The sequence below is a fragment of the Bos javanicus genome, chromosome 2, assembly GCF_032452875.1.
Source record: "Bos javanicus breed banteng chromosome 2, ARS-OSU_banteng_1.0, whole genome shotgun sequence".
Classification (NCBI taxonomy): domain Eukaryota; kingdom Metazoa; phylum Chordata; class Mammalia; order Artiodactyla; family Bovidae; genus Bos; species Bos javanicus.
The window spans coordinates 135,556,734-135,570,559 of record NC_083869.1 but is presented as its reverse complement, the minus strand read 5'-3'; the positions used below and the strand labels follow the sequence as shown (position 1 = coordinate 135,570,559).

The following is a 13,826-nucleotide window of genomic DNA, read 5'->3' as shown; positions in this document are numbered from 1 at the left end:
ACTGAGCTCTGCGTGAGTTTTCTTGGCAAAATCCTGGGAGTGGTTTGCAGAGATTTACCAGGTTCATAAAAAAGATCCTGGAACTGATCTTCAGACATGTGCTGGATCAGAGCCCAAAGTTCTTAAGTCCAGATGTACTTATCCTTTAATAAATAATCCCTTACTTATCTTAAAACACACACACACACACACACACACACACACACGAGAAGACCTTACTGCCTCAAATGCAGTCTAGCAGAAATTAAACGCCCCCCCAAGTGCCGAGGCCTCCAGAGTCTACACCAGCCTCTGCCCTGGGGCAGCAGGGTCTCAAGGTTTCCAGGGGGAACATGAACACTGTCCCCAAGAGCCAGCCCACACCGAGCACTGGGCGCCTTATGACCTCATCTAAGGGGCACAATGACCCTGGGGTGTGATCAGATTCCCATCTTACAGGTGAGGCTCAGAGGCTCGGCGGAGCAGCCTGCTTTGGAATCCCTCCTCTAACACTGCCACACTCACAGACTCAACCTGCCCAACAGGTTCTAACAAACCTGACTTTGATTTTCGGAACAACAGAAACTGCTTACAAGTGGCAAAACAGAAGGGCATGCTGACATCTGAAGTGACAGCCATAAGCAGATGGCAGAGTTGATGGTCACCACTGTGAGCACAGGTCTCCAACAAAACCTGTGTTCTCAGCTGGTGAGCGTCCAAGCCGGCCCCACTGTCTAGAAGGCAGAAGGCATAAGATCACAGCTTTTACAACCTTTTATTAAGGTCAAAGCCTTAGTAATAGTCATATTATTTAGTCTCCTTGATATGAGAGACTCCTTGGAGTTAGAAATTAGGAGTAGAGCTACGTCCTGAGAATAAGGAAGTATTGAAAGAGAAGTTGGCTGCTTGCTCTGACTTGCAACATCACCATGCTGACCCTCAACATCCCCATGATGACAGAGCTGGGCATCCTTACTATGACTTTCTACTTGCTTTTTGAGCTGTACCATGTGGCACATGGAATTCAGTTTCCTGACCAGGGATCGAACCCACGCCCCTCGCAGGGAGCTTGGAGTCTTAGCCACTAGACCACTGGGGAAGTCCCAAAGACTTTCCTTTCTTAATGTTTTATGGGGAAGAGGTATGTATGAGTGTGTGCTCAGCTGTCTGACTCTACATGACCCCATGGACTGCGGCCTGTCAGGCTCCTCTGTTGGTGGGATTTCCCAGGCAAGAATATGGAGCAGGTTTGCCATTTCCTTCTCCAACAGGGAAGAGAGTACACGCTAAATATTCCCTAGAACCTAAAAAGGCAAAATTCATGTATTCACTCACACAACTGTATTTGCTAGTAAGACGGCTCACGCCATGGGACCCTCAAAGGGCAAGGAGCGGCCCCGCCGCCGAGGCGCACTCGGCCTGCTGACGGGCTGCCCCGTAAATGAATGAGACGGTGGCCGAGGCAGCGTGAGTCCCTGCCTCACGCAGAGGCAATGTTGGCACCTGTTTCCTCTGGTCCCCCTTCCCACCTCTTCCTCTCCAGAGGAGTGTGCAAGCCAGAGACTTCTTAAAGGAGGTAAAAGTGTGCAAGAGAGAGAGACTAAAGCCTTGATAATAACCTCTTCACTCTCAGAGATTCCGCAGCCTGTCCCCAGGTGTGGGACCTCCAAGAGGGAGCGAGCCCGCGCTGCGCTACCAGACCTGTGGTGTCGGGGGGTAGCGGGTCCTAGTCCTGGTTCCGCCGTCACCCCTCACTCCTGTCTGTAACCAGAGGTGGCAGCCGGGCCGCAGACGGCCAGCACGGGCTTTATTCGCCTGCACAGTTAGCAACGGACGCAGCCCTCAGTCCTCTGCAGGCCCTGGCACCGAGGCAGCGCCGCGCCGCCCCAGGCTGGGCCCTCCAGCCCTCGGTCCTCTGCAGGCCCTCACTACCCGCCGGGCCCTGAAAGGCTGGGCGTCAACCCTGGACAGTTAGTTCTGAAGGTCCTTTCCGGAAGACGCGGAACGGTCCACATCATCTCCTGCTGCCCCTGCCGCCAGCCTCCCCACCCCCGCCCCAGCCCCCTGGGTAAACATCTCTGCCACAAAATCCTCAAGTCAGACAATAAACGGGGACTAATGACCAGTTTCTCACGGTCTTCTATGGACTGCAGATACTGCTCCTTGCCTCCCTGGGACTCATCCTTCTTCTTTAAGTAAGGCTCGATGGACTTGTACTGAGCATAGAAGTTGCTCAAATCCTGTTAACAGGAAGAGGAAGAAACGGGTCAGATTCCACCGCCACGCTCGGTGCCCTTATGTACCCCGTTTCTTGGACACTGCCTGCGCTCCCACCCCGTGACAGGCGGCAGTCAGCCTCTTCCTCTGGCAGACACGTGCAAATCCGTGAAAGGAGAAGTGGTCGCGTGTAGGCGTGCTCAGGAAACCTCTCCTCTAGCCACGTGAGAAACCTTCCCACCCTGCAGTACTTTCTCCCGATGCCCCTGAAAGCACCCAGTGAGGAACAGGAAAGGCAGTCAGATATCGGGGGGTGCAAATTAAAGCTTTCCCAATGGAGATTTTCCACATGAATTCTTTGGTGTTAGGGCTAAATTCTTCATTTCTGAAACTCCCAGGTCTAAAATTCTGTGTCCTGTTACTCCCAAACAATCCTCACCAAAGGAGTGGCTGGAGGATCTTCTAGGCCTTTTATCTTCTGCCATTCACATTCCTTAATTAAACTCATGACAGGAAAGAAACCTGCCTTGAACTACAGCATAACCCACACACCTCCCAACCCACTTAAAAAACAGAACTCACAGGAACAAGGTCCTTTATCACATACATGTGTGGCAGAGGGTAGATTTTGGAAACTTTGCTGAGGTTGGTGTCGATCCTGCGGGTGCACGCCAGAGTGTTGCCTCCGTTGATGTTCATGGCACAGGAGCCGCAGATGCCTGGAGAGGGAACAGGGGCGCCCTGACCCACCGCGTCGGCTTCCTGCCAGGCTCCCGCGGCAGCGGGGGCACCAACACGCACAGGCCGCGCGGAGGCGCCCGCCGCCTTTCCCTCCCCTGCTTCCTAGAACGGAGGCGCTGAAGGCTGGAGACCCAAAACCTGCTGTGAAACCAGGGGCAGCCCTGAGGCTGGAAGGTGCCCGCCCAGGATGGCACTGCTGGCGCCCGAGGGCCCCCGGGTCCTAGCTCCTCGCTCCAGGTCTGCTGAGAAGAAAAACAGCCTTTTCTGTGCGTTTCTTTTTAAAGTAACTGTTGCTTGAATTATTTTTAAAAACTTTAAAAAAATTATTTAATTGAAGGACTGCTTTACAGCACCGTGTTGGTTCCTACTGAACTTTTTTTTTGGCCATGCCGCATGGTTTCTGGGGTCTTAGTTCCTCAAGCAGGGGCTGAACCTGGACCCCTGGCAGCAAAAACTCAGAGTCCCAACCACTGGACTGCCTCGGAATTCACCGGACGCAAACCCTCAACAGGTTAAGACCCCATCAGATCACCACTGTCTTGGTCATCTTAAAGTCGAGGCCTGGACACAGGTGACCCAGAGGTTGCTCTGGTTCTACTGTCTCCACAAAGCAGCTTGGTGCCTACACTGTGGATATGAAACCCACACGAGTTGTCTTAGCACCGACTTCCCAAGGAGGATGAACTAATGTGAAACCAAACCAAAGTAAGCAAAAGAAGGCGCTGAGCAAGCACCGTGAAATGAGATTTCCTTAGCTTGCACTCATTTCCTGCGTATGGAATTTCTTAGGTATTTCAGGGTTACAAATGACTACTCGATCTAACCCGCTACCGTGTCTCTAAAAAAAAAAAAAACAATGAAACTTCCCTTAAAAGGGCTCGCGGGGAAATTCTCTTTACAAACAAGGGAAACAGAAGTAGCCAAAATTAATATCACTCTGCCTTGTTTATTTTTAGCTCACATGGCCACACCTGGTGTTCTTGGCTCAGAAAGGTTACTGAAAAGCGTCTTTATTTCCTGTGCCGTCAGGTTGGTGTTTGATTACAGGAGGATGTTCCCTCAAAAGCAGGATTCAGCCAAACTATTGTACGTGTCAGCAGCATGGGCTACATTAAATCCAACCCTGCAAGATTAGCTGAACCACAACAGAGGCTCAGCAGCAGGACTTTAAACGCTTGAGCCACAGCAGGACACGTGTGCAGCGCGGTGGGCCAGCAGCCCTGACGACCCTTCCTTGTACGGAAGGTATTTTAGGGACAAAGTCAGCCACGGCTTGTGGTCTTGGCCCCAGCAGCCCTGTTCTGGTTTATCCCAGGCTTCCAAGCCAGGCTAAGCGCGTGTACCGCCCGAGGGAACAATTCTAGAATCTGACAGCTCTGCCTGAGTCCTGGCTCCCAACTCACCACCTCCAGGTCCTTCTGGAAGCCCGGACCCTCCACCAAGAGTCAATGACAGCAGCGCCTGTCTGTCTCGCGTGGAGTGCGCACAGTCTGTGCGCCACAGCTGGCAGGATCATCAGCTGGCACAGCACGCCTGTGGTTTTTCCCACACTGGAGAACTCTCTGGATGATTACTTAGGAGTTTTCTTTAAATCAGCTCCTTTTACTTAAATTCTTATTTAAAAAATCATTTCTATCACCCTTCCACTGTTGTGAGTAATTATATTTTTCTAGTACGTAGCTATGAAAGCGAACAATGTCGGTAGCACAGCCTGGAATCAGCAGCGCAATGTAGCAATCGCTGTTCCCACCCAGAACATCCCACTGACCACCTGCTCTGTGCACGTGTGATGCTGGGAGCTGGCAGGGGATGCGCGACTCCCCTGCTGGACAAGTGGTGAGTGTCTAGAAATTCCCCACCACCCCCCGAGGGAAGGGGCTCTGTGGCCTCAGGCAGAGGATCTGAGCTGGTGTCTGAAGGGTGCAGCCGCTCACAGGGGCCGCCAGACACGGTAACCACGCAAGTGAAAGCTCCTTGAGGGAAATAAACTCCGAAACCCGGACCTGTATCCAGATTCAAACTCCCAGCACTTCTGCCCAGGAAAAGCAAGTGTGACCCGTGACGGGGCTACCTGGCGAAGCGCTACAGCCACCGTCCAGGTAGCCCCAGACTCGGCTCTGGCCAGCCCAGGCCTCTTTTGGGAACCAGGACAAAAGTGTCCGAGCCCAGCAACAGGGAGGCGGAGGCTCACCTTCTCTGCATGATCTCCGGAAGGTCAGGGTGGAATCAATTTCATTCTTAATCTTGATTAGAGCATCCAGCACCATAGGACCACAGCTGACCAAGAGGAAAAAAAAAAAAAATTACAGAAATAACAGACCCAGTTGTGTTTATGTTGACGCTCGATCTCCCTGCACGTCACCATGATGTAACCTGAGACAGCGGCACAGGTTAGCCGCTCTGCTTACCCATCTGGCCTCTCGGGTCACCTGCAGACTTTTTCTAGGTTTTACTGTGTGCACAGAGTAGAGTGCACACATTCTTACACAGTTAAGGACCACTGAGCTCTGCTCTGATGACCACACTGCATGTACGTGTCTAGGAAACGGAGCGTAAAGAAAGGGAGACGTGTTTAAGGAACAACTTCCACACGCTAGCAGCTCGTTTCTTCTTCTAAAGCTCCCGGAAAAGTTTCCCAAATAATTTATTTAAAATTTCAGTTTTATTTTTTTGGATGAAAACAGTAAATAGCTTTAAATGGTTAGTTAACAGCTTCTCAGCTCTGAAGCACAGAGAGCAGTGTTCACATCACACAGGACCGCTGTAGGTGAGTCGACACACAGGAACAACGGACACTCAGAGCAGTGTCTGCCACACACATTCAGTCTGACGGCGACTGCAGAGACTTTGCTTCAGTGAAAATGGCTTATTCTCTCAGAGCCTCAGTTTCTTCATCTGTAAAATGGAATTAATATTTACATAAAATTATGAAGATTAAATAAAAACATATAGTAACAAGGTCCTACTGAACTACATTCAACATCCTGTGATAAAGCACAGTGGAGAAGAAATGAAAATGGTAAGTGCGACTGAGTCACTTTGCTCCACAGACACGAACACAGCGCTGTGAACCAACCGCACAGCACTCAGCACTGCCGTCAAAAAGTCATCTTCAGAGCGCCTGGCACAGACGCACGCTTAGCACATCGACCTCCTGGGTGACTCCTCCACCCTATTCTCAGTATTTCTCTATGCGTGAGGTTTAAAAAAATATGCCCCTCCCAATTTTCTACCTGCCATCTCCTTCTCTCCCCCACCCAACTCTGAGACTCCCGACAAACACTGAATTCAGGGTCTGCTGCTGCTGCTGTTCAGTCGCTCAGCCAAGTCCGACTCTTTGCGACCCCATGGACTGCAGCACATCAGGCTTCCTGTCCTTCACCACCTCCCAAATTTGCACAAACTCATGTCCACTGAGTCAGTGATGCTTTCTGACCATCTCATCCTCTGTCGTCCCCCTCTCCTCTGCCTTCCATCTTTCCCAGCATCAGGGTCTTTTCCAAGGAGTCAGTTCTCTGCATCAGGTGGCCAAACTATTGGAGCTTCAGCATCAGTCCTTTCAATGAAAATTCAGGACTGATCTCCTTTAGGATTGACTGGTTTGACTTCCTTGTTGTCCAGGGGACTCTCAAGAGTCTTCTCCAACACGACAATTTGAAAGCATCAATCCTTCAATGCTCAGCCTTCTCTATGGCTCAACTCTTATATCCAAACATGACTACTGGAAAAATCATAGCTTTGAGTAGATGGACCTTTGTTGGCAGTGATGTCTTTGCTTTTTAATACCCTGTCTAGGTTTGTCATAGCTTTCCTTCCAAGGAGTTAGCGTCTTTTAATTTCATGGCTGCAGTTACCATTTGCAATGATTTTGGAGTCCAAGAAAATAAAATCTGTCAGCTTCCACTTTTTCCCTTTCTTAAAGTGTGTAACATGATAATCTGATATATAGTGAAAGGACTGCCACGATAAGGCTGGTTAGTTAACACAGCTGCATTATCTGCATGTATTTCTACCAACAATATGTCATACCCTTTCCACTGTACCTCTGCGAACACTGCAAACTGTAACCTTTTTTAAAAAACCTGGTATTCTGAGAATGGAGACGTGTTATTACTGTCACGGTTTTGAGATCTTCGAATACTACAGTGATTGAGTATTTGTGATAAATTCACTGACCTTTCCTCACATCAATTATTTATTGAAAGTCTACTCTGTGCCAGGTTCTGTTCTAGGTGTGAGACATCCACCAGGGGACCAAGCAGATACAAACTCCTGCCCACAGGCAGCATTCACTCTAGTGGACTGATCTTATGGACTCAGTCTCTCCATGTTCCTTGCCTCGTTGTTTACTGAAGTCTGGGGAATTTTCTTTTTGAAGGTCTGAACTACCATCTTCTAGAAGAGAAACTCTTCTGTTTTTGTCCAGTGCTCCTCACTCCCAGGACTTCACTTCCGGTCACCAACTGTGTGGGTGTTGTTTCCACGCCAAGTGATTCTGCAACAGCAAGTGGGTGTCCCACAGTGGAGCTCAACGCTGACACTATCAACGCGAGGTCCTGGAGACCTCCTCCTCCAGTTTGCTAGAGTGGCTCACAGAATTAAAAAGAGAAAAGTTTACTGACTAGAATACTGTTTATTATAAAAGGATACAGTCCTGCAACAGTCGAATGGACAGATGCACCGGGTAAAGGTATTTGGGGAGGGAGAAGAGCTTACACACTCTCTCCTGGAGGCCACTCTCTCCTAGCGCCTCCTGGGCTTTACCGATTCACTCTCTCTAAACCCTGGAATCAAGGATTTTTATGGAGGTTTAACTATGTAGGGAAGACTGATTACATCTGGTCACTGATAAGCGATTAAACCTCTAGCCCTGCACCCCTCCTGGGAAACTTGGAAGTTCCAGCCCTCAACTCATACATTCTCCTAGCAACCAGCCCTAATCAAGTAGATTTAGGGGCTTTTAAGAAATCACTTAATATAAACCCAGGTGTGGTTGAAACGAGCTTGTTGTAACAAAAGATACCATTTCACCTCTGTTATTTATCTGAAGCTATCTGAGGAACTGAGAACGAAAACAAATCACCACAAAAGATGGCCCTATAGTTCTTTGGGATTACAAGCATTTTAGAAGCCACAAACCCAAGACCAAATATATACCACAATATCACACATCTAATAAATCTGATGCTAATCCTGCTTCCGCCCTCAACCAGCAATTGGCTATCTGACTTCTGATTTTGAAAGTCAAAATTTTAAAAAATGCAAAAAATTTAAATGTTCATACTGTTAAAAGTCGACCACTTTTCCTTTTATGATACTGTCCTCTTTTAAGTCTAAAAGACCATGCTCCTTCCTGAGGCCAGATGAATATTTTGTGTTTTCTTCTATTTCTTAACATTTTCAAAGTGTGTGCATGCATTCAGAGTCATTTCAGTCGTGTCTGACTCTTGCGACATGATGCACCCCCAGGCCCCTCTGTCCGTGAGATTCTCCGGGCAAGACTACTGGAGTGGGGTGCCAGGCTCTCCTCCAGGGGATCCTCCGGCCCAGAGGCTGAACCAGCGTCCCTTCCGTCTCCTGTGTCAGCAGGCGGGTTCTTTACCACTAGCGCCACCTGGGAAGCCCTCTTTTCTGCCTTCAAGCAGTTATTTTTACATTAGTATTCAAAAAACTCCATTTTAATATATATTTAATTTATATATTCCAACTCCATTTTACCTATGTCTCTTTGCATTAAGAACAGTTGTCTGTGTGTGTGTTCAGTTAACAAGCAGTGTCCAACTCTTAGACTGCAGTATATCACGCTTACCTCTCCACCACCACCTCCGGGAATTTACTCTGATCTACGTCCATTGAGTCGGTGATGCTATCCAACCATCTCATCCTCTGCCGCCCCCTTCTTCTTTTGCCTTCAACCTTTCCCAGCATCAGGGTCTTTTCCAGTGAGCTGGCTCTTCGCATCACGTGGCCAAAGTATTAGAGCTTCAGCATCAGTCTTTCCAATGAATAATCAGGGTTGATTTCCTTTAGAATTGACAGGCTTGATCTTCATGCCATCCAAGGGACTCTGAATAGTCCTCTTCAGCACCACAATTCGAAATCATCAATTCTTTGGCACTCAGCCTTCTTCATGGTCCAACTCCCACATCTCCATGACTACCGGAAAAACCATGAGTGTGCCAAGAAGCTTCAGTCATGTTCGGCTCTTTAGGATCCAATGGACCACAGCCCACCACAGCCCACCAGGCTCCTCTGGCCATGGGATTCTCCAAGCAAGAATACTGGAGTGGGTTGCCATGCCCTCCTCCAGGGGATCTTACTGACCCAGGGATCGAACCCAGGTCTCTTGGGTCTCCTGCACTGGCAGGCGGGTTCTTTACCACTAGCGCCACCTGGGAAGCCATAGCTTTGACTATACAGACCTTTGTCAGCAAAGTCTGCTTTTTAATACGCTTTTAATTTTGTGGCTGCAGTCACCGTCTGAATTGATTTTGGAGCCCAAGAAAATTAAAATCTGTCACTGCATCCACTTTTCCCCCTTCTACTTGAAATGATGGGACCAGATGCCATGACCTTAGTTTTCTGAATGCAGAGTTTTAAGCCAGCTTTACCACTCTCCTCTTTCACCTCACTTTTTCACCCTCATCAAGAGGCCCTTTAGTTCTTCTTCGCTTTCTGCCACTAGAGTGGTATCACCTGCATATCTAAGGTTGTTGATATTTCTCCTGCCAATCTTGATTCCAACTTGTGATTCACCAAGCCTGGCATTCTGCATGATGTACTCTGCATATAAGTTAAATAAACAGAGTGACAATAAACAGCCTTGTCATACTCCTTTCTCAGCTTTGAAGCAGTTACTCTAGAATTATATGTCCTTAACTTCTCAATGGATTTAAAGTTAATACTGTATCACTTCAGGTAACCACCTTGCAACTTTATAGGTGAGCTTGCTCTCAGCTCTTGGTTGTCAGTTCTCAGGACTTCCCTGGTAGTTTAGCGCTAAGAATCCGCCTGCCAGTGCAGGGGATGTGGGATCAGTTCCCAGTCTGGGAAGATCGCACCTGCTGTGGAACAACTGAGCCCGAGTGCCACAACCCTAGAGCCTGTCTACAGGGCCCAGGAGCCACAGCTACTGACGCCTGTGCGCCCAGAGCCCGAGCTCTGCAGCAAGAGAAGCCACTGGAATGAGAAGCCCACTGCCCACGGTGGCTGCAGAAGACCCCGTGCCGCCAGAAACGAGGCGCCAGCGACCACCCGCAGCACACGTGTGAGTCACACTGCAGGTGACGCGTTAGACCGCTTTAAGCATCATCTGCTTTAACAGTTAAGAGGAGAAGGGGTTATATTTATCATATCTGGTGCTTTTCATTATTTTCCTAACAAGTGAGATTCCACAAGGTATTATTTTTCTTCAGCTTGAAAAACTTCCTCTTCCATGTGGCACAGGTCTCTGGCTATTCTTTCCCTTTTTGTTATCTGAAAATGTCTTAATTTCATCTTCATCTTGAAGGATCTTTTTGCTGAATACAGAATTCCAGTTCACAGAGCCTTCCTTTTAGTAATCCAGAAGTCATTCCATTGTGTTTCAGCTTCTGTAATTTCTGACTAGTAAACAATCATTCACATCTCTGCATGCAATGTGTGTTTTCTCATGGCTTTCAAGACTTTCTCTGTATTTTTATCCTCAGTAACTTGACCATGATGTGCTTGGTGGTTTTCTATGTATTACCCTGCTTGGGATTCATTAAGATTCTTGAGTATGTAAATTATGCTTTTCACAAGCTTGAGTAATTCTTGGCCATTACCTCTTCGAATATTATTTTTTGCCTATTTTTCCATTGCACTTCTGGGACTCCAATTACATGTGTGTTAGAGCTTCTAATACTGTTCCGTGGATCAATGAAATGCTTTTTTAAAAACTCTCTTTCCTTTTTGTCTTAAGAACAGACAATTTCTAGTTTTTTTTTTTAAATTTCTAGTTACTTCCAGGTTCACCAGCGTTCCCCACTGTCAGTTTCGACCTGCTCTTAAACTAAGCCCACCCAGTGAATTCTCCGCTTCCGATACTGTACTTTTCAGTTCCAGATTTTCCGTTGGTTCTTTAAGTTTCAAACTCTCTGCTGAGACTTCCTATCCTACTATGAGTGTATCTTCCTTTATCTAAGAACACAATTACAATTGCTTAAACTCCTTTCTGCTGGTTCCCACAAGCGGGTTGCTTCAAGGCTGGTCTCCGTTGAGTCTTTTCACTCGAGTGTGTCCCGTGCTGCGCTGCTTCTGTGTGTGGGTAATTCTGGCTTGTATGCTGGGCTGTGCGCACACCACTGCTTCTGTGTGTGGGTGATTCTGGCTCGTATGCTGGGCCGTGTGCACACCACGAGGCAGTAGCGCTGCACTGCACTGTGCTTCAGAAAGCGGTGAGTGTTGCTGTTAAGGCAACAATCAGTGTGACCGATCTCAAGATCTGGGCAGTTCATAAACAGAATTTGGTACTCCCCCTCTGTACCTCGTTCCAGGATTTCCCCCTCATTTTCTGGTTACTGTGCTGGCTTCCAAATGCATACTCTGGTTATGTAAGCTACTGACCACAGTAAGACTGTGGTTTTTTTAATTGAGTTTTAGCCCTTGTACTCCCACATCAATGGGGGCTTACCCTCAGTTAAAGAACATGCAAAGAGAGTTTATTTTTGCAAGTAACATTCTATACCCCCAAGTGCCAACTCTCTCTGTGTCTGCCTGCTTTGGTTACTCTCTTGCGCCTCTGGTCACTGCTGCTGCTGCCTTTTTTTGAAGATTTATGTGTCTTGCCTGTGCTGGGTCTTGGCTGCAGCGCATGGCTTCTCGCTCAGGGGCTCCCCTGCTGTGGGGCACGGGCTCCAGGCCACGGGGTCAGCACTTGCAGCAAGCAGGCTCCTCCTGAACCAGGGATCAAACCTGTGCCCCCCGTGTCGGCAGGCAGATCCTTAACCAGCAGACCCCCAGGGAAGCCCCGTTCCCTCTTATTCTACAAACCAGAGTGTACAGTTATGATTTGTGGAAGGGTTAGGGCTTCCCTGGTGGCTCAGATGGTAAAGAGTCTGCCTGCAATGCAGGAGACTCGGGTTCGATCCCTGGGTCAGAAAGACCTCCTGGAGAAGGAAATGGCACCCACTCCAGTGTTCTTGCCTGGAGAATCCCATGGATGGAGGAGCCTGATGGGCTTGCGGTCCATGGGGCCGCTAGGAGTCGGACACAACTGAGCGGCTTCACTTTGACTTTCCACTTTCATGCGTTGGAGAAGGAAACGGCACCCTCTCCGGTGTCCCTGCCTGGGGAATCCCGGGGGCGGGGCGCCTGGCGGGCTACGTCTACGCAGTTGCAAAGAGCCGGACACGACTGAGCGACTTTCAATTTCACTTTCAATCTAATGAAAGCTATTCTGCCATTACTGGAAGTAAATGCAATTGATCTTTAAATTTTTTTTATCATTAAAAATGTTATAAATTTAACTCTTCCAGTTTTAATCACATTCTGCAGTTTTAATTTGCAAAGTTTTTATTTTTTAAGTGGTAACATTTTTATTATTCCTTAATCAAGTAGTTATTTAAAAGAGTGCTTTTTAATTTCCAAGTAATTATGGTTTTTTGCTCTTAATATGAATTTTTAGTTTTATTGTATTACGGTCAGAAAGTGTGCTCTATACAATTTTCCTTTATTTGGATTTTATTAATAATTTTCAGTTGCTAAACATCTGATAATTTTGTCTAAGAAGATCATATATCAATTAACTCTATTAAAAGAGTTTATGGGTTGACAGAATTTAAAAAAAGCATTTAGAATATTGGTAGTTTTCAAACATTTTTTTTGGTGCCATGGAAGCTTTTGTTCAAAGGAAATACTCATTTATAAATAAAACAGATCACAAAACAGAGCAGGGCTGGTGTTACTGGGGAGGCAGAGGTAGCCGGTAGTGGGAAGCTAGAGCCCAGCTCACTAGACTCTTTCCTCTCGGCTCTCTGCGGAGCGCCTTTAAAGATGACGGAAGAGCAGTTCAGAGATGTAACTCGAGGGACTCGGCTGCTGCTGCTCTGGAGATGTGGACTGTGAGCCAAGGGCTGCGCTGGCCTCTGAACGCTGGGACTGGCCCTCAGCTGGCTTCTGCCAACAACGTGAAGGGACAGAAAAGATGCTCTCGTCTCCAGAAGGAATGCAGCCTGTGGACACCCTGAGATTAGTCATGAGACCTTTACTGAACTGCTAACCTACAGAACTCCAAGAGAATAAATATGTTGTTTTAAGCCACTAAATCTGTAGCAATTACTACTACAGAAACAGAAAGCTAACAGACAGGAATGGATCACTTTTAATATTTTACCTCCATCCCTATTTTGGCCCACCACCATTCTGGACAAGTTTGTGGTGTTCATCGTTACTGTAGAATACACAGGCCCACATTCATAAATTAACATAAAAACACTGAGGATTTTTAAACTGTTAATGTGTTAATGATTTCAGATCTATGCATAAAACCATCTCTACTGTTATGCTTTGAGATGGGAAGTATTCTAGAAACTGTTACACTTTGATTTGGAAGAAGAAAAGGAATTTCATAAAAGCTGTTCTTCTTGGTATTATTGTTTTTTAATCTAAAACCCCAGATTATTTTTTTTTAATTTAATTTGGATTGAAGGAGAATTACAATGTTGTGTTGGTTTCTGCCCTACATCTGCATGGGTTAGCCATGGGTATACACATGTCCCCTTCCTCTTGAGCCTCTCTCCTGGTACTATCTTTTTGATTCAGGTATCTATGTCATTCTTGTTTTAAAAACAGATGATAAATTCCAGAGCCACTGGATACGCTCAGTTTTAAAACCTTCCAAGGATGGGAAAAATGTGTCCCTGAATCAG

At 47.3% G+C, this 13,826-nt stretch overlaps 1 protein-coding gene across 2 annotated transcripts in view; it reads right to left on the bottom strand.

The window, feature by feature from the left end:
* SDHB (succinate dehydrogenase complex iron sulfur subunit B) overlaps positions 1-13,826 on the bottom strand; it is a 32,005-nt gene that overhangs the window by 6,910 nt on the left and 11,269 nt on the right. For both annotated transcript variants that reach the window (XM_061395631.1, XM_061395630.1), the window contains exons 3-5: positions 5,129-5,214; positions 2,779-2,915; positions 2,103-2,219 (exon numbers count right to left, since the gene is read on the bottom strand). In XM_061395631.1, coding sequence (XP_061251615.1) covers positions 2,103-2,219; positions 2,779-2,915; positions 5,129-5,214 — 340 coding nt within the window. The remainder of the gene's footprint in view (positions 1-2,102; positions 2,220-2,778; positions 2,916-5,128; positions 5,215-13,826) is intronic.